At 47.1% G+C, this 20,589-nt stretch overlaps 1 protein-coding gene across 2 annotated transcripts in view; it reads left to right on the top strand.

Moving 5' to 3' along the window:
- The window catches only part of RANBP3 (RAN binding protein 3), a 115,623-nt gene extending 107,932 nt beyond the window's left edge, over window positions 1-7,691 (top strand). For both annotated transcript variants that reach the window (XM_069741477.1, XM_069741485.1), the window contains 2 exons: window positions 6,076-6,256; window positions 6,342-7,691. In XM_069741477.1, the coding sequence (XP_069597578.1) occupies window positions 6,076-6,256; window positions 6,342-6,385 (225 nt within the window). In that variant the 3' untranslated portion in view covers window positions 6,386-7,691. The remainder of the gene's footprint in view (window positions 1-6,075; window positions 6,257-6,341) is intronic.
- Window positions 7,692-20,589: the final 12,898 nt, after the last annotated feature.

Below are 20,589 nucleotides of genomic sequence, written 5' to 3'. Positions count from 1 at the left end.
TTACCAAGGCTCGACTTATGCCCAACCTTGCAGAGGTTTTTCGTTGCCCCACTAAGCCTACTGTGGTTCATTACGCCTGTGCCCTCTGTAAAAGAAAGTGGTCCTCAGGTCAGCCTTCTACTTTCTGCCAGGCCTGCAGTCCTTCCACCATGTCTGCCCCACAGGAGCCCCCTAACGCCCAGGATGAAAGCACATCCCCCCCCCTTCAAAGTGGGCTGTTGCCATGTCCCAGCCGGTCTCTAATATGGATCCGCCGGTTTCTCGCCTGTCTTCCAAGATACTCTTGTCTCTGCCGAACGGTGTATCTCTTAAGGATGCTACGGATCGGCAGATTCAGTCATTGGCTAAATGAGCCTTTGAAGCGGCTCGTGCTTCTCTGTCCCATTTTTGCCTCCACCTGGGTGGCGAAGTCAATGTCTGCCTGAGGAAGAATGCTTCGCCAGGGTATCCTAGCAGCAGCTCCTCCGGATGAGTTGGCAGATCAGATTGCCCATGCTGGCAAATACCTTCTGATCGTCTCCGTAGATGTGGCCAGTTGTTCCTCCAGGGCAAACGGCAACATCATTGCATCCTCTGGTTAAAAGCGTGGAATGCTGATTCACCCTCAAGTGGAAAGGAAGAAACCGTCCTTTTAAACCAGCTCCTCACTGGCGACCAAAGTGTCGCTCTTCCATGCCTTTGGGGTTCCGTGCCAACATGTTCTCCTCTATGTGATGTCAACCTCCCACCCAGGAGTCTCTCCAGGGTGGGAGGCCAGCTTCTCTTCTGGGACACCTGGTTGTCGACGATGCCTGGGTCAGAAAGAGGTCACATCCGGATACAAAATCAATTTTGTCTTCTGTGTCTTTCTTCCAAAGGAAACGTGTGTGTGTGTGTCTCTCACTCACTCACACACTCTCTCTCTCTTTCTTTCTCTCTCTCTCTCCTCTCTCCCCTCTCTCCCCTCACCCTCTCTCATCCTCTCCCTCTCTCTCCTCTCTACCTCCCTCTCTCTCCTCTCCCCTCTCTCACCCTCTCTCATCCTCTCTCTCTCCTCTCTCCCCTTTCTCTCTCTCTCTCCTCTCTCAAATTCAAATGAGCTTTATTGGCAGGACTAAGTACATGTTAGCATTGCCAAAACATATGGTAAAAATACGGGGGTGGGGGAGGGAGGCATATAGAGGTCCAGGGTATATCAGATTCCTTTTAGAGGATAGGGGATGTTTCCAGTGTGGGGTATAGGAGTCCATGACATATCAGGCTCTTCAGTCGGGATAGGGATATGTCCAGTGTTGGGGTACGGGAGTCCATGACAGATCAGGCTCCTCTTAGTCTGTGGCAGGCACTGACATATTCCGCTGCTACGGCCACTGCACTTTCCTCTTCCCCCAGTACTATCGGCAGTTTCTCTTCCTCCTTGGAGGTGAAGTCTGGGAGGAGATCAGACAGTCTCTTGAAGTGAGTGTCCCTCACTGCAGAGTATTTGGGGCACCTCAGCAGGAAGTGGGCCTCATCCTCCACGGCCTCCTGTCGGTGCCGCCCGGATTTGATGAGTAGGCTGTGGGCGCTCAGTCTGTACCGGCTCAGGATCTGTCGAACTTTGGGGTTTTCTAGTTTCTCTAGATATGGGGCCAGTTTGTACTCCCTCTGTAGATTCCGGTATATTGTCAGTTTCTTGGATTTGTTTGTCGTTCCTCCAGATGCTGAGATATTCCTCTTTGACTTTGTGTACCATCTTCTGGATTTCACCTTTTGTCAGGCCATGGAGGTTGATGGCTTGGTCAGACTGGCTTTGGGTACTTTTTCTTAGGAGGCTTCCTGGTGTAGGAGGGCTTTGTGATGGTAGGAGCTGGGACTGCTACTTTGTAGATGAGCCTTGAATGACAGTGTCTTTTTCTTTATTGCGATGTGTAGTGTGAATCTGCCCAGCTCTGCTCGGCAGGCGCTATTTGATGTGTTCCGATGGACTTGGAGAAGATGCTTGCAGAACTCTAGGTGGAATATTTCTGTCGGCCCAGCGTCCCACTTTTACCAGTTTGGGTATGAGACTGGGCCCCAGACCTCACTATCTCTCTCTCTCTCTCTCTCTCTGTGTCTCTGTCTCTCTCTCTCTCTCTCTCTCTCTCGTCTCTCTCTCCCAGGGGATCCATATTCTAAAGCGACTAAATCCTCTTCCCCACCCCCCTACGGTCCTGCAGGAGTCCTGAGGAATATAATTGCTGCCATGGAAGCTGTGCCATTTGTCCAGTTCCATACTCGTCCTCTTCAACTGGCCCTCTTGTCAGCTTGGTACAAGAGGACCGTCTCCCTGGACCGGCCCGTGCTTCTACCCCTCAAGGTGAGGCAATCTCTGACCTGGTGGACGCTATCCGCCTTAGTCCTGCGTGGGAAGTCCTTCCTCACTCTGGTGGCAGGTTATCACCACCAACGCCAGTCTCCTCGGTTGGGGAGCAGTCTTCCTTCATCATACACAGCACAGGGTCACTGAAATGTCTAAGAAGCCGCTCTCCCCCTCAATCTTCTGGAGATCAGAGCAATTTTTCTTGCCCTTCTCCGCTGGCAGTCTCTCCTCGCAGGCCACCCGGTCGCATATAATTGGACAATGCCACTGCCGTGGCTTACATAAACCACCAAGAAGTGACTTGCAGCAAACAGGTGATGGCAGAGGTAACAAGGATTCTGCGTTGGGCGGAGTGTTATACCATATCAGCCGTACACATTCCGGGGGGTGGAAAATTGGGCAGCCGATTTTCACAGTCGTCAGGGTCTCGCATCAGGCGAGTGGTCTCTCAATCCCGCCATCTTCTACCAAATATGCCAGAGATGGGGCTTGCCGAAAGTTGACCTGGCGTCTCTGATGAACCACAAGGTTCTTCAGTTCGTAGCCAGGTCCCGGGATCTGCTGGCCATCGCTTGCGATGCCCTAGTGATGCCGCGATCCCAATTCCAGATGTCTTATCTTTTTCCGCCTCTCCCCTTGATTCTGAGAGTCATACAAAAGGTAAAGGTGGAAGGAATCCTCGCAATCCTGGTAGCTCCAGACTGGCCAAGAAGTGCCTGGTACACGGAGCTGGTGAACATGCTCATTGATGCTCCCTGGAGGCTTCCAGACTGTCCAGATCTTCTCTCACAAAGTCCACCCTTTCACCAAAGTTCACAGTCTGAGTTTGAGGCTGCAGTCCTGTGGGAGGCCAGTTTTTCTCATCAGGTCATTCAGACCATGACGAGGGCAAGAAAACCAGCATCCTCCCGTATCTACCACAGATACTGGAAGGCCTTCATTTGGTGGAGTGAGGACAACAATTTGGTCTCTTTTTCCCTTCCTTCCATCCTGGGGTTTCTACAAGCGGGTCTTGATTCTGGTCTATCTCTTAGTACTCTCAAGGGTCAAGTTTCCGCACTGACAATTTTTTTCCAACAAGATCTGGCTTCTCATTCCCAGTTAAAGACTTTCCTTCAAGGGGTCGCCCACCTGGCACAACCTTATCGTCCTCCGATAGATCCATGGGTTCTTCACCTTGTCCTTGGTGCACTTTAGCGTGCTCCTTTTCAGCCCATTGAAGACATTGTCTTCTCTCCTGTCATGGAAAGTGGCCTTTTTAGTTGCCATTGCATCCATCAGGAGACTTTTTGAGTTAGCGGCACTGTCCTGCTGTTCTCTGTTCCTGATTCTCCATCGGAACAAGGTAGTTCTCAGACCCGTTCCTTCCTTCTTGCCTAAGGTGGTTTCTTGATTTCACATTAATAAAGAAATTGTCCTTCACTCTCTATGTCCCACTCCGGTTTGTCCCCTGGAGAAGTCACTCCACAGGTTGGATCTGGTCAGAGCTATCAGAGTCTACCTCTCAAGGACTGCTTCCTTTCACCTCTTTGATGCCCTTTTTGTCATCTCTGAAGGTCGTCGTAAGGGGCTTCCAGCTTCCAAATCCACTATTGCCTGTTGGATTCGTTTGGCAATATTGGAGGCTTACCACGTTCAGGACAAACAGCCTTCTCCGGGGGTAAAGGCTCACTCTACGTGGGCGGTGGGAGCTTCCTGGGCAGTTCGTCACCAGGCTTCGGCTTTACAGACTTGTAAAGCTGCGACCTGGTCATCTTTGCACACTTTTGCAAGAATTTACAGGGTTCATACTCATGCCTCGTCTGATACAGGCCTGGGAAGAAAGGTGCTGCGGGGGGCGGTTACGCACAGGCCGACCCTAAGTCTGTTTACTTTGCGTTCTTTCTGTTTCCCACCATTGGGACTGCTTTGGGATTTCCCATGGTTACCTGTGTCCCCAAATGAAGCGATAAAGGAGGGATTTTTGGTACGCACCGTAAAATCTTTCTTGGAGCCTTCATTGGGGACACAGCACCCTCCCTTACTGGTTGTACCGCTTTGGGCCTACGTGCCTTTGTTTTTGGTTTGGTACATGTGTTGAGGTTTGGTTACTTCTCACACTGCTTTAACATTAGCTGAGGTACTTGGTGCCTGTTGGTAGGTGTCAGCCTCCTATCGACAGCAGCATACACCCATGGTTACCTGTGTCCCCAATGAAGGCTCCCAAGAAAGCGATTTTACGGTGAATATCGAAAATCCCTCTTTCAGCTCTAAAGCCTGATTAAGTGTTAACGTGCTGGAGTAAGATGCGCCTAAACCATTAAGACACACACACACCACTTAATGATTTAGGTGTACCTTACAACTGCATTGTGCCTCTGCCAGAAAGGTTACTCTAGCCAGGGGCTCGCATATATTTTTTTGGCATTTACGCCACTTCAGTGAAATAAATTTTAATGAATTCGTCAAGCGGACTTCACTATGACACATCTCTCGACCACTGGTGAAGCTACTCGGAGTTGGTGTAAAAATGGCAACAGTTGGAATCACCTTTTTGTGGTAGAAATTCAGTAGTTGGTTGAGATGATGTGTGGTGAAGTCTGCCTGGCAAATGCATCATAATTTATGCCAATAAAGTTGCATAAATTAAATTGCTCCAATAATGTATGCTAGGACTTTTGTGGTGTGTGGGTTTTTTTTTGTTTTTTTTTCGCTAGGATTTTTTTTTCAGTATTTTATACTGTCTAGGAGGTAGTGTTTCTCCTAGGGGAGACCACAAACTCAGCAAAGGTAGACCTACAAGCCTGCAATCCTCCCTTAAGGATAAAAAGTATGCTAGTTAGCTCTTTCAAAAGGGAGAAAACTATTTTGCGCCTATTTAAGTCAATGTTGACCCTATAATGATTCTTGACAAAAACTGTTTTCTCCAAAATGGAAAGACCTTCTGCAGAGAATTTTCCTCAGTGTTAGGCTAGGGTCACATTGCGTTAGTGCAATCCGTTTAGCGCTAGCAGATTGCGCTAACGCAATGTTTTTTCCGGGGCCGCGTTCCGGGGTCGCGGTAACGTCCCCGCTCTCGCAGATACCCGATCTGCGAGAGCGGGGAACGGACCGCGGGCGCGCCTCGGACGCTGCAAGCAGCGTCCTCGACGCGCCACAAAACACCGGCGCGTCGCTAGCGCGTGCCGAACATGGCACGCGCTAGTGCTGCGCGTTCCCATTGCCGTGAATGGGCGCGCTAACGGACACGTTGCACGGCGTTAATTTCGCCGTGCAACGCTGTCCGTTAGCGCGTTCCCATTAACGCAATGGGAACCTAGCCTTAAACTTCTGTTGATCACTTGTACAATACACTGCTCTGCTTTGATGTTCTGCCTGGACAGCCACAAAAGCTTTTAATAGAAGCCTCAGCTGTTATGACAACACTATTTATGCAATCATGGTAGAGGACCCCAACCTTTGTCAGACCACTTAGGTAATGCAGTCACATGACCATAGCATCTAAAGGGTTCAATTCCAGCTCCATTCACAACAGTCACAGAACATTCATTGTATGCAGAGGGCTCAGATACTGCGCTCACTATACACATCTCATGCGAATATTCGCTGTACAGGAACACAAGCTACACAAACTTTGCATACAAATTGCTATCTGGTAGGTTTCTGCTTTTCTTAGCACTTTTTTATTTTCTAGTAATATTTTCTAGTAAAATCTTCGCGTTATTTTGCACCAAAAAATGAAATCCACATCTTAATGTATAGGTTTATGTTTACAGGCAAGTTCTAAAGACACAGGGCAACTATTTGCTGCAATTCATCATCGCATCCTTGCTCTTCGGAGCCGTGTAGAGCAGGAAGCTGAGGTGAAGTGTCCTGAACCAGTCAGTGAAGTCACCCAATCCAACGAGGAAGACAGTGATGACGATGTCCTTACCCCTGCAGTTGCAGCTACAAGTGGTGGGTAAAATCTTTCAAGCACATTGATTATTAAAATGTGGTATTTGGATCACCCCATAACCGATGTTTCTCTTTTTTTCTGTAGCACCTAGTGACGAAGGAGACAAGCCACCGGTATCCAGTACATAGCAGCCACTTACCTCGTTCCTAGAAAGATGGTTGTCCTCACCTGGCAGGGTGACAATCCACAGATGCCCCCTCTTTGTACACCTCATGGAATATTTAAGACCGGCTATTCATAACCAAGCTGGACTGAGGACACAGACTTTTACCCCCTCCCCCCTTACCAATGAACAGTTCAATCTTTTTGTTCACTTTAAGTAAACCGGAAAAATACATCGGGTCCCCAAATATATATATATTTTTTTTTATAGTGTTTTTTTTTTTTTTGGGAGGGGATCGGAGAGGTATCCAACCTATACAGTGTAGAATGCTTGAGAATAAACAGCTCATCATATTGATGAGCTGTGTGAAATCCTGTTTTTCTCCCCTGTCCTATTAACAGCTGTGCAATCTGCATTGCTTTTCAGATATGTAACTTTGTTTTATATGCATCAGTTTTAGTTTCTATCCTGTTGCCAACCCTGTCAATGTACATATTACGTTTTCCGATCATTGGTTGCTTTTACATTGGGATTCCAGTCCTGGACAGGAACATAGCAATTAATGAATATGTACAGGACCTCTTTGCCTGAATCCATTCATGGCTAAATGCCATGAAATGGACAACTTTCACATTGGAATTTAACTTCAATTACACTGACTTTTTACTAAGCTCTTAAAATAAGAGTCTTCTTCAGGACTTCATCAGTTAAATGAAAAAAGTTTCATCCTCTGTTTTAATTTCCCTTCTCCTTTTGGTAAATTTTCTGTTGTGTTAATTTTTTTTTTAATTAGTTTGACATAAAAGTGGTTGTCCACTTGAAAAGAAATTGATCAGATGTGTTGAAAACATAAATATATATACCTTTAATACTTTCCCCAAGCTCAAGCTATTGGCTCTGGTCCTGCATCACGGCACTACCACTTCTTAGGTTCTTCACAGGAGAGCTTCCTCTACTTTCTTCTGTTGGTACATGACCAGTGCTGAGAGTGAAGGGGTCTGGCTGACTACTCATTTCATTGGCTGAGCTGGCCCCCTACTTTGTATATGCATTGGTGGCTGATATAGCTATTGAAACGAAAGATCTCTAGAGCTGTCAGCACAGATGTTGACATCTTAAGAAAATTAAGTTCAGAGCACCTTTCTTAATCCAATCCAAAATTGATAAGTTGCATATATTTATAATTGAAACACATCTAAATATATTTGGATATATATATTTTTTTTTTTTGTGGACAACCCCTTTAATATGCTTTTTTTTGTGTGCTGAAAAGGTGAAATGTTATTTTTTGTATCCATATTTAAGGGAAAGAGTTAAATACTGTACACTAAGTTGTGCCATTTGTATTTTTTTTTGTATCTCAAGTGTTTGACCTATAACTGGCAAAATTAAGCTGTTGAACAGTTCATATTTAGAGCTTATTCACATCTGAAAGATTTTTTGTAAAAAATGTCTGAAAATTCCATGGCGCTATTTCTGTAGCATGTGCATGGATTTCTGTCTGATAAATGTGACAGTCTGAGAAATGTTTACAACAAATCTTCAGCTTGCGAATATCCTCTTATGCTACTTCTTCATAAATCTTGTTCTAGTGCTGAGGTGGCACTAAAAGCGTTAAAGGGAACTTGTGATGAGCGAAAAAACGGTATTTACCTGCTGTAGTGCAATTCTGAAGGTAAATACCGTTCCACATATGTTCGGATTTCTAAAGGGTATCTGCACATGTATTTTTGAGGGCTTCGGATTTCATAAATCCGCAGGTAAAAGGCACTGCTTTTTACCTGCGGATTTACCACGGTTTTTATGTGGAATTTGTGCGGATTCCTATTATGGAACAGGTGTAAACCGCTGCGGAATCCACACAAAGAATTGACATGCTGCGGAATGTAAACCGCAGCGTTTCCGCGCATTTTTTTTCTGCAGCATGGGCACTGCGGATTGCGTTTTTCATAGGTTTACATTGTACTGTAAACGCATGGAAAGCTGCTGCGGATCCGCAGCAAAATCCGCAACGTGTGCACATAGCCTAAGGAGAGGTTTAGCTGCAGACAGAAAATGAAGGAATTCTTACTGCAGCTGCTTTGTTCCAGTCAACAGGGAGCACTGAGGTAGTGAATGGTCACCATTCGAGACTGTGAAAGCATGCCCAATGCCAACATAAAACAAAAAAAAATACATGTAACAACCTGATTTAAAGAACTCCCATCAAACTTTATTGCCTAAGCCAGTGTAAATGTATATGTAGTGTGAGTACAGTAATATACTCACTGATCAGATTTTTCATATTTCCATTGATGGTCCAGTCCTCTTCTGGGTCTCGTGGCTGCTATTTAGTAGCCAGATCGCACTGCGTGGTGAGCCAGCAGTGGCTTTTACAATGCAAGTATATGGAGTGTTAGATTGAGGCTGTATAGGCTTACATTGTAAAAGTGATTTTTGCCTCTCAGACCAGACCCCAGTGCAATCCAGCAAGTGGCCAAAAAGAGGCTTGAAGACTGCAGTCGGTGAATATAGTCTGATGACCCATTCCCTTTAACTTTCATGTAACTCCTAAGGCGAAGTTCACACTAGGCATTTTTGCAGCGTTTTTACAGTACCAGCTATGGTTGAGATTTCAGAAATCTCATGCACACAGCTTGTTTTTTTTTGTCATCAGGATTTTGTGCTTTGCATGTGTTTTTGCAGAATGGAGCATGTCACTACTTTCAGCGTTTTTAACAGTGTTTATTCATTGTTTTTCACCTATTGGAATGAATGGGTGGTGAAAAAAATGCAGGTTTTGCTGCCTTTTTTTGTGCCAAAACTTGATTATAGAACAGGACTGTTTTTTTTTAATCTTACCTCCAACACTATAAACTTTATCAGCATGCAAATCTAGCATGCCAAAACCACAGCTAAAAACAAAGAAAACCTGCTGGAAAAATGCCTAGTGTAAACATACCCTAAAGCTTTAAAGGGAACCTGTCACCTGAATTTGGCGGGACTGGTTTTGGGTCATATGGGCGGAGTTTTCGGGTGTTTGATTCACCCTTTCCTTACCCGCTGGCTGCATGCTGGCTGCAATATTGGATTGAAGTTCATTCTCTGTCCTCCATAGTACACGCCTGCACAAGGCAAGATTGCTTTGCGCAGGCGTGTACTATGGAGGACAGAGAATGAACTTCAATTCAATATTGCAGCCAGCATGCAGCCAGCGGGTAAGGATAGGGTGAATCAAACACCCGAAAACTCCGCCCATATGACCCAAAACCAGTCCCGCCAAATTCAGGTGACAGAGTCCCTTTAACCAGAAGCAAAATTTTGAAAACTGCCATGCCATGGGTTGAAAAAAAAAAAAGTGATTGCTTACTGTGTAAAGCTTGTATAGCAGACAGCACTTTTAAAACTCATTTAGGCAGGCTAATATTGGTGGAGCAAGCATTTGTACTAATTTATACATCCTGGCAATCGCCTGACAAATTAGTAAAACATTTATTTGTTGAGTGCAAAGATTTTTAAGCATAATCTTTAGTAAACATATGATGTGCTCCTGATAACACTATATTACAACAAGGGTGATTTCTGGACTTGTATATGCTGGGTCCGCTTCTCTGCTCGCCAGAAGTACATTGAGGCAAAAAAAAAAAAAAAAAACGGCTGACACTGCCAAGAGTGATTAAAAATTGATTTTCTTTATTTGTTAATCCATTAGTTAGATATGTTGTCCCAGTATAGACATCTAAGCATTTTAATTACTTTTGGCAGTGCAACGTTTTTTTTTGTGAAAACTCAATATTTTTTGTACATACAGGAATTGTATTAGCAATTATTCTGTGCTCATAAATTGTGGCTAGACTCTCTAAATGGGCAATTAAATGACCGTTGATTGGCAGGCATTTAAGGCAGGTCAGCTCTGAAACCCCCCTGAAAAAGCACTCGGAATAAGTTCAAAAGAATGAACAGCAAGTTATTTTTTTTTTACATAGAAATGCATATGTTCAGGATTTTGAGCGTATTTTAATTCAGGTCTCAAAATATGTCAAGTGGCTAAATGAGGAGAGATGACCATTCTACAGGCATTTTTCCACTCAGAAGATTCTCCATATTTTACAGTGCAAGTCAGTTTAAAGGCTCAAAAGATGCACTTTTGCAGTAATTTTTCACAGTATTTTTGCTTCACCGCTAGCCATTTTTTTTTTTTCTTTCATTGTTAAATGGAGAAAAAAGTGACCGGAAAACTATGGGAAACCGTTTACGAAACTTGCTGGTGGTCAAAAACAGCAAGCATGCAGGAATTTACCAAAAAAAAAAAAGCTTCAGGCCAGAAAACGCCACACCAGATTGGGAAGCATGTACCTCTTAAGGTACCTTCACACATAACGATATTGTTAACGATATCGTTGCTTTTTGTGACGTAGCAACGATATTGTTAATAAAATCGTTATGTGTGACAGCGACCAACGATCAGGCCCCTGCTGGGAGATCGTTGGTCGCTGAAGAAAGTCCAGAACTTTATTTCGTCGCTGGATCTCCCGTGGACATCGCTGGATCGGCATGTGTGACACCGATCCAGCGATGTCTTCACTGGTAACCAGGGTAAACATCGGGTAACTAAGCGCAAGGCCGTGCTTAGTAACCCGATGTTTACCCTGGTTACCATCCTAAAAGTAAAAAAAAAGAAACAGTACGTACTTACCTAACGCTGTCTGTCCTCCAGCGCTGTGCTCTGCACTCCTCCTGTACTGACTGTGAGCACAGCGGCCGGAAAGCAGAGCGGTGACGTCACCGCTCTGCTTTCCGGCTGACCGACGCTCAGTCAGTACAGGAGGAGTGCAGAGCACAGCGCTGGAGGACAGACAGCGTTAGGTAAGTATGTAGTGTTTGTTTTTTTTACTTTTAGGATGGTAACCAGGGTAAACATCGGGTTACTAAGCGCGGCCCTGCGCTTAGTTACCTGATGTTTACCCTGGTTACCGGCATCGTTGGTCGCTGGAGAGCTGTCTGTGTGACAGCTCTCCAGCGACCAAACAGCGACGCTGCAGCGATCCGGTTCGTTGTCGGTATCGCTGCAGCGTCGCTTAATGTGAAGGGGCCTTTAGAGAACTCGACAAGTTTTCCTGCATATAAAGGATGTCTGGTATAGCCCTGCACCATTGGAGAAATGCAGGGGAAGCTATTCATCTGGGCAGCTTCAGGCCTACGCAAAATAAAATATGGCCCATGGTGTCTAGGATGTGACTGCTCCTTCAAAAGTATTTGCATCTTTTAGACACGACATGCAGCAGCATGATGAGGTTGGCATGCTTCTGCCGGGGCTGCACTTGAGACGTCAGACACTAGTAAATACTCCACGGAGGAGCCGAAGATTAAATGCCTTATTTTAGATGAGGGGACGGGAAGGGTTCTGTTACTACGAGGGTGCATAATGTGTGAATTAGGGCCATTATGAGGCAATTAGGGTGAATTGCTAAAGCATGTGATTGTGAGCATACTATAGCGAGGGATGGTGGGGTGGGGTGACTTGGACAGAGGCAGTTTGAGGGATATATGGAAAGGGGCAGTGTGTGTGGGAACATTTATGGAGAGTGGTAGTGTGGGGGTATACTACAAAGAAAGGCAGTGTGGAGGGGAGGATATAATACACATGGGCAAAGTGGGGGGATATTTTGTGCCGATTTGTGATTCTGGTGCTGCACTCGTGCTGATGCCTATTCTGATCTTGTACACATGTAGCAATCCATAACGTGTTTTATGGCTGTGTTAAAACTTGGCGTCTGACTTAGAGAAACTCTCCAAATCCTCATGATCTCAAATCTCTATCGCCTCTCATTGGGGGACACAGGAACCATGGGTGTATGCTGCTGCCACTAGGAGGCTGACACTATGCAAATAAAAGTTAGCTCCTCCTCTGCAGTGTACACCCCACTGACAGGAAGTAGGATATTCAGTTTAGCTTAGTGTCAGTAGGAGGTGGACACTGGTCTTTCATTAGACCCTTATCTACCTCAATGTGCGTTGTTTTCTTTCAGGTTTTCCGGAGGGATACAGGGTGAACACTCAAACCTGTAATCCCACATTATGGACTATGAGTACGGCGTGTACTGCCACCCCGTATCCTCATAGATCCGACAACAGGACCATGATCCTAGCACACAAGCGTGCTCAGAAGTCCGGTCCTAGCTCCGTCCCCCACCCACTCGCCCACCAGAGCCTTTCGGTTGGAGGAGACAAGGACGTCCACCAGCAAGTTCTGGACTTTTTTTTTTTTGCATTCCAAGGGGGATCAAGCTCCCTCTCTCATCCCCTCCCCCCCCCCCCCCGTCTGGACACAGGCACTGGCGCTTGATGGGCTACTTTTTCAGAGGCACAGGCGTGATGTTCGCTGCGGGAAGGCTTATTCGCCTCCTCTCATTCAGGCGGTCGCCGGCTTTTAATTTGGGCCCCGTCTACTCGGGCGTGACGGACGCCGGGTTCCAATCTAGGCCCCATCTTCTCGGGCCTACTTCGGCGCGGCGGTCGCCGGTTTCTAATTTGGGCCCCGGCGCAGTAACTCCGCCCTCCATTTGCTCTCCTTCGGGCGGGCTTTCTCCCGCCCATACCTTTTTCCTGCAGCTGCGCCTAGCTCTGCCCCCATAGCTGTGTCCACATCTGGCGCCATATTGGTTCCCCTGGTGTGCGCGCCCACTTCTTCCCAGCCACCACTCTCTCTACAGCCCTTGCCCGAGGCTTGCGCTGTCGGCCCCGCTCCTCTTCCGGCTTTAATGAGCGGGCCTTTTGCCCTCCCACCCTCTTCCCTGCAGCACGCCTTTTCTGTTTCCTCTGGCGTCGCCTTGGGTCGTCGCATCCAGCGGTGCATCTGTCTGCAGGACCTGCTCCTCTACAGCCTGGAAGCTACAGGACATCTGCTGTGATATATATCTGCTGTGTATATCTGCACAGCAGACTGACACTCCCCTCTGCTTCCGTCCCCTAACCCTCTGGCACCATGTCTAATTCTAAGGGAGAAAGCTCCCGTCCTCCTGCTTCTTCTGCTATCTTGGTCTGTCACTTTGTACATTCGCCCTACATAGCAGACTTCCCTCCCTCTGTCAGGACTGCAACAGCGCCACGGTGCCCACCGCCCTGGACACCTCTGCTGTCTGAGGGAGAGAGCTCCCTATCCCAGGGTGGGTCTCCTCTCTGTCCCAATCTCTGCGATCTCAACCGAGTGTCTCAGACCCTAGTGTCTGGGCTTGATAGGTTGCCCCTGACTACTTCCGCTGTGGCCAGCGGGTCGCAGGAAGCTCCGTCCGAGCCTTCCAATATTGGCCGCAAAGGATCTAGACAGGAACGCCGGTCTGAGTTATTTTTTTTTTCCAGTTTTCCTCCCCCGAGTCAGGCGAAGCGTTCTCTGATGCGCCTTCGGAAGATGTTTTGAAGCTGGATTCTATCCAAATCGCTAGCATGAGGGATATGGTTCAGAACCTCATTGCTGCAGTTAACCAGACCTGTGGCATCAAAGACTCCGCTACGGAACCCGCAGATCAGGCGGTTTTGTTTAGACGGTTCAAGCCATCTTCCAAAGTTTTCACCCCTCATTCTGAATATGAGGAGCTGATGGCCAGAGAAAGAGAGAATCCGACCAGACGCTTTCAAAGAGGACAGCGCCTCAGCGTGTTATAACTTTTTTCCCCGATGCACCGCCGACTGGACAGCTTCCTCCATGGACCCACCAGTCTCCAGACTTATCTACCTACACAGTCCGGCCCTCTTCCTGGTGTGGCATCTTTGAAGGAATCTAATGGTAGACTTTAGAATCCTTTGCGAAGTCAGCCTTCGAAGCTGCTGAGTCCACTTTTTGCCCGGCTTTTACCTCCTCATGGGTTTCAAAGTCTGTGGCCAAATGGGCAAAGCAACTCCGTCAAGGCATTCTGGCTGGGCCCAACCAGAACAGCTAGCTGAGCTTGCCAACCAGATTTCTCACGTGAGTATTTGGTCTCTGCCTCCCTGGATGCCGCGTCTCCTGCTGCTCAGGCATCCAGTAATGTCGTTGCCATCCGCCGGACAGTTTGGCTTAAGGCCTGGCAAGCGGACCAGTTTCTAAGAAGTCCCTTATCACCTTGCCCTTTCAGGGATCGCGTCCTTTGGTTCCAGACCGGACCAAATTATTAAGGACACGACTGGGGGGACAAGTTCCTTTTTCCCCCAATCCAAACCTCGCCAACCTCTTCCTCTACAGCAGAGGTCGCAAGCACGCCAAGATAGGAAGAAGTTTTCCTTTAGGCCTGCTTCTTCCTGGCTCTTCCGCTATTCCCAAGGAAGATCCACCAGGTCTAGACCTGGAAGATGTACCTCGGCATGATTCTCACTGGGATCCCGGCGCATCTCTCAAGCTGGGCAGTCGTCTTCCTTTATTCAAAGGCGTTTGGCTTACGGCGATGGAGGATGCATGGGTCAGGGACGTGGTATCCTCGGGATAAAAAATCGATTTCGTTTCTTAGCCCTGGGATCGCTTTCTTCGAATCTCGCCCTCCAAAAGACCCGACTTTGGTTCTGGGTTTCCTTGCAGCCATCGTCTCTCTCCTCAGCGCGGGGGTAATCGTTCCTGTTCCAGAAAGAGAAAGATTCACAGGCTTCTACTCGGACCAATTCCGGATCTCACGTTACTGATCTCAGTAACTCATGATCTCACGTTACTAAGGGTTCGCCTGCGACTTTCAGAATGGTATCCCTTCGTTCGGTAATCACTTCCATGGAGGCATAGGAATTTCTGTACTCCATAGACATTCTGGACTCCTATTTTCATGTCCCTATATTTCCAGGACATCACAGATTCCTGCGTTTTGCGGTACATCAGGAGCATTCCCAGTTTGTCGCCCTTCCCTTTCGGTCTCGCAACCGCTCCCAGGGTCTTTACAAAGATCAGGGCAGCCTCGCTGGCCATATGGAGGGTCAGAGGTCTGGTACTTGTTCCGTACCTCGATGATATTCTCTTCAAGACTCCATCCTTTTCTCAGGTCCAGGAAAGCTTGTCCATCGTTCTCGACACCTTGTCCCGTTTCGGGCGGCTTGTCATCAAGAAGTCTTGCCTTATTCCGACTCAGTGCCGGCATGCGGTCCGACACCTGTCGAACCAGGATTTTTCTTTCCGAGGAGAATAGAGCTTCGCTCCGCCAGAAAATTTGCTTGTTTCAGGGTACCCAGCTTACATCCTTCAGAACGGCCATGAAGGCCCTGGGAAGAATGGTGGCAACATCACAAGCGATCCCCTTTGCTCAATTCCACTCACGACCTCTTCAGCAAGCGATCCTTTGGCAGTGGGACAAGTCTGTCCTTTCTCTGGATCATCCAACTCGCCTTTCGCCCTGAGTCAAACGGTCCCTCAATTGGTGTCTGACGTCTCCTCTCATCTTCCTAGGTCGGTCCTTCCTTCTGTTCCTGGCAGGATGTGTCGACTGATTCCAGCCTTCTCGGCTGGGGGGCGGGTTTTCGTCCCTGGACTGTCCGGGGACGTTGGTCGGCGCTGGAGTCTTCGCTGCCGGTCAACGTCCTTGGAAAACGGGCCTTTTTACCTGTCCCTCCTTCACTGGGAGAGACTTCTCATGGGTCTACCAATCCGAATTCAGACGGACAATGCCACGGCTGTGGCATATGTCAAACACCAAGGAGGGATTCGGAGTTCCTTGGCGCTTTCTGAGATCTCCAACATCCTCCTTGGGTGAGGTGACTGTTTTCCAGCGACATCTGCAGTGCATATCCCCGGTGTAGACAATTGGGCAGCCAACTTCCTCAGCCACGAGGGCCTTTGCGGCAGGGAAATGGTCCCTGCGTCAGGTGGTCTTCCAGCAAATTTGCCTTCTATGGGGGATGCCGGATGTGTTCCTCATGGCGTCCCACCTGTATAGGAAGGTGCCTCATTTTCGTCTCCAGATCCCGTGATCCTCTCGCGGTGGGTGCCGACTCTCTATCCATTCTTTGGTCACAGTTCGTGCTTCCCTATCAGTTCCCCCTCTTCCTCTGGTTCCCAAACTATTGAAGGTCAAAGCGGAGGGGTAACTGTCATCCTTATCGTTCCGGATTGGCCCAGGAGGTCTTGGTTCGCGGAGATAGTCAACCTTCTCGCGGACGCTCCCTGGAGGCTTCCAGACAGATCCGGTCTGCTGTCTTGAGATCGAGTGATTCACACCATGATCCAGGCTCGGAAGCCTTTGTCTTCCAGGATCTACTATCGGACCTGCAAGGCTTACTTCCGTTAGTACGAGTCCAACCGCGTTTCACCTATGTACTTTTCCATGCCTTCCATCTTGGCCTTCCTTCAGGCAGGACTGGGTTCGGGCCTTGCTCTTAGTTCCCTAAAGGGCCAGGTTTCTGCCCTCTCTATCCTTTTTCAGAAGAAGTTATCTTCTCGGCCACACGTTAAGACCGTCCTTCAAGGAGTGGCCCATGCTGTTCCTCCGTACAGGGCCCCTGTGGACTCTTGGGATTTAAATTTGGTGCTGGACGTTCTGAAGGTTTTCCCCTTTTGTGCCTCAGGGAGGTTCTTCTGTCAGTTCTATCTTGGAAGGTGGCCTTTTCTTGTGGCCATCACTCCTATCCGCCGCTTTTTCCGAGTTGGCGGCACTTTCTTGCCGACCTCCTTTCTTGGTTATCCACCAGGACAAGGTGGTCCTCAGGCCTTCGCCTTCCTTCGTTCCTATGGTGGTTTCCACCTCAACGAGGACATTGTTTTGTCTTCCTTTTGTCCAGCTCCGACTCATCCCCTGGAGTGATCGTTGAACAAGCTGGACCTCGTCAGGGCAGTGAGGATCTACCTGGCTAGAACGGCCGCTTTCCGGAAGACTGATTCTCTTTTCGTCATTCCTGATGGCACGCGTAGAGGCCTGCCGGACTTTAAGGCGGCTTTGCTCGCTGGATCAGAACGTCAATTTTGGAGGCTTACCGGGTCAAGAACAGAGTGCCCCCTCCTGGGATAAAGGCTCACTCTACCCGGGCAGTCGGCGCTTCCAGTGCGGTAAGCCACAGGGCTTTGTTTTGCAAAGCGGCAACCTGGTTTTCCATCCACACGTTCGCCAAATTTTACGAGGTCCGTACCTATGCTTCGGCGGACGCCAGCCTGGTCAGAAGGATCCTGCAGGCAGCAGTGGTGGGTCCTCTGACCTGATGGAAGTCTGTTTTTCCCACCCCAGGGACTGCTTTGGGACGTCCCATGGTTCCTGTGTCCCCCAATGAAAGGCGATAGAGAAAACAGGATTTTTGGTTGCTTACCGTAAAATCTGTTTCTCAGAGCCTTCATTGGGGGACACAGCACCCTCCCAAGTTGAACAGCTGTTTATTGTGTTATACTGTTAACGATTGAGTTCTTTGAACACTCTTTGAGTGTTTGAAACTGTTAAGCTGTGGAGCGCTGCGGAATTTGTTGGCGCTATGTAAAGATTATTATATTATTCTTCCTCTTTTACACGTTGCTTCTCCTACTGCTTTCTCATTAACTGAATATCCTACTTCCTGTCGGTGGAGTGTACACTGCAGAGGAGGAGCTAACTTTTTTATTTGCATAGTGTCAGCCTCCTAGTGGCAGCACCATAAACCCATGGTTCCTGTGTCCCCCCCCAATGAAGGCTCCGAGAAATAGATTTTACGGTAAGCAACCAAAAATCCTGTTTTCTGCTCCAAAAAACTGTTGGCATATATACTGATTTTTCTCAAATTATCTCCACAACACCACCACAGGAGGTTGCTTACCCATCCTAATTAGGGACTAGAAACACAGAGGTTAAATAGCTCATAAAATAAAACCTTTATGCCAGAATTGTACGAAGAAGATTATAAGAGTTGCAGACTTCCATTTATGGTACAGCAGGAGATTGAGAGGATTATGAGAAGGTTAGGGAAGACAATCTGGTTTTATGGGCCCTTCATCCGCAGAAAAATGGAAGTACAATCCTAGGGATGGTAAAGGCTGCCTAAGTCAGAACTATCTCTGACGAGTGGCTAGAAGAAGGAAAGTTAAGCTCGAATCAAAACTTGGAGGAGGATAAAAAGCTTAACTTTTCCTCTGAGTATATTGAGGAACTGTGGTCAGCTGTGAGAAATACTATGGAGGTAGAGTAAGAAAAGACTACTTGAACCATTCAGAATGAGATGTTCGGAGGCTTAAAGTAAAAAGGAAGTTAGTATTCCCCATTCATGATGACATACAGAGTTTAATACTGGGTGAATGAAAGCTTCCAGAGAAACAGTTGTTATTCCAGGATAAATTAAGGATAGATTTCCCCTTGATGAAGACATAACCACTTTTTTAATTTTTGACCAACATTTGGCTATCCAGGTTGCAAAAGTGGCAAAAAAGATGACTCTACAATTGAGAATTCTTCTCAAAAATCCGCTGGACTGAAAAAATAGACAGGCTTCACTGAAGACTAATGTCGTTTCAACTTGGGTAGCAAGGTCCATGTTCTGCTCTTTATATCAGTTTGAATAACACCTCTGTAGGGGTAATCCTAGGGAAGACCTCCTTGCCGTTACTTCAAAAAGCTATGTGATTTCTAACGGATGCTTAAGCGGAGTCAGTCGTGATAGCAGTGAGATCTTTAGTCTTGTCTACCGTATTTTTCGGACTATAAGACGCACCCCAAATTTTCAGAAGGAAAAAATAGGAAAAAATCTGTCAAATGGGGGTCTGTCTTACAGTCCAAATTCCGCTTACCGGGGAGGGGTTTCGCCACTGGTGGAGTAGTCACAGAGGTTGTTCGGTGGTCCAGGCTGGTGCTTTGGCCTCCGGAAAATCCCATCCCAGGCTGGTGCGGTGGTGCTGCTGCTCTGTGGGGCATTCTGGAATGCTGTAGATAAGCCCCCGATGTATCCTGAAAGATGAGAAAAAAGGTTAGATTATACTCACCCAGGGGCAGTCCCGGTACGATGGGCGTCGCGGTCCAGTCCAGCGCCTCCCATCTTCTTATGATGACGTCCTCTTCTTGTCTTCGCACTGCGGCTCCGGCGCAGACGTACTTTGTCTACCCTGTTGAGGGCAGCGTAAAGTACTGCAGTGCGCAGGGTCTCTGACTTTTCCCGACTCCTGCACACTGCAGTACTTTGCTCTGTCCTCAACAGGGCAGACAAAGTACGCCTGCGCCGGAGTCTGAAGTCAAGAAGAGGATGTCCTAGTAAGAAGATGGGAGGCCCCGGACTGGACTGCAACGCCCATCGTACCGGGACCGCCCCTGGGTGAGTATAATCTAACCTCTTCTCATCTTTCAGGATACATCAGGGGCTTATATACAGCATAACAATGCTGTAGAATCATCCGGGTCCTGCAGGGAGGTGGCTTACCAGCGCCTACTCAGCAGGCGCCGGGAAGCCTCCCTGCCGTGCATGTCAGATCACTGATCTGACACAGTGCATAGCAAAGTGTCAGATCAGCGATCTGTCACTTTACTGTGATGTCCCCCCCCCCTGGGGCAAAGTTTAAAAAAAAAAAAAGTGTGAAAAAAAAATAATTTTTTAAATAATTTAAAAAAAAAAAAATTGTTCCAATAAATACATTACTTTATCTAAATAAAACACAACAATAAAAGTACACATTTAGTATCGCTGCGTCTGTAATGACCCAACCTATAAAACTGTCCCACTCGTTAACCCCTTCAGTGAACATCGTAAAAAAAAAAGCTTTATCATACCGCCGAACAAAAAGTGGAATAACACGCAATCAAAAATACAGATATAAATAACCATGGTACCGCTGAAAACGTCATCTTGTCCCGCAAAAAAACGAGCCACCATACAGCATCATCAGCGAAAAAATAAAAAAAGTTATAATCCTCAAAATAAAGCGATGCAAAAATAATTTTTTCTATAAAATAGTTTTTATCATATAAAAGCACCAAAATATAAAAAATGATATAAATGAGGTATCGCTGTAATCGTACTGACCCGAAGAATAAAACTGTTTTATCAATTTTACCAAACGCGAAACTGTATAAACACCTCCCCCAAAAGAAATTCATGAATAGCTGGTTTTTGGTCATTCTGCCTCACAAAAATTGGAATAAAAAGCTATCAAAAAATGTCACGTGCCCGAAAATGTTACCAATACCTCACATGACTCTGTGGACCAAAATATGGAAAAATTATAGCTCTCAAAATGTGGTAACGCAAAAAATATTTTTTGCAATAAAAAGCATCTTTAAGGCTACGTTCACACTAGCGTTATGCTAGTTTGCGTCGTGTTTGCATCGGGCGACGCATGCGTCATGCGCCCCTATATTTAACATG

This window comes from Ranitomeya imitator, chromosome 1, assembly GCF_032444005.1.
Source record: "Ranitomeya imitator isolate aRanImi1 chromosome 1, aRanImi1.pri, whole genome shotgun sequence".
In the NCBI taxonomy this organism is placed as follows: domain Eukaryota; kingdom Metazoa; phylum Chordata; class Amphibia; order Anura; family Dendrobatidae; genus Ranitomeya; species Ranitomeya imitator.
This window is presented reverse-complemented; position numbering and strand designations above follow the sequence as displayed.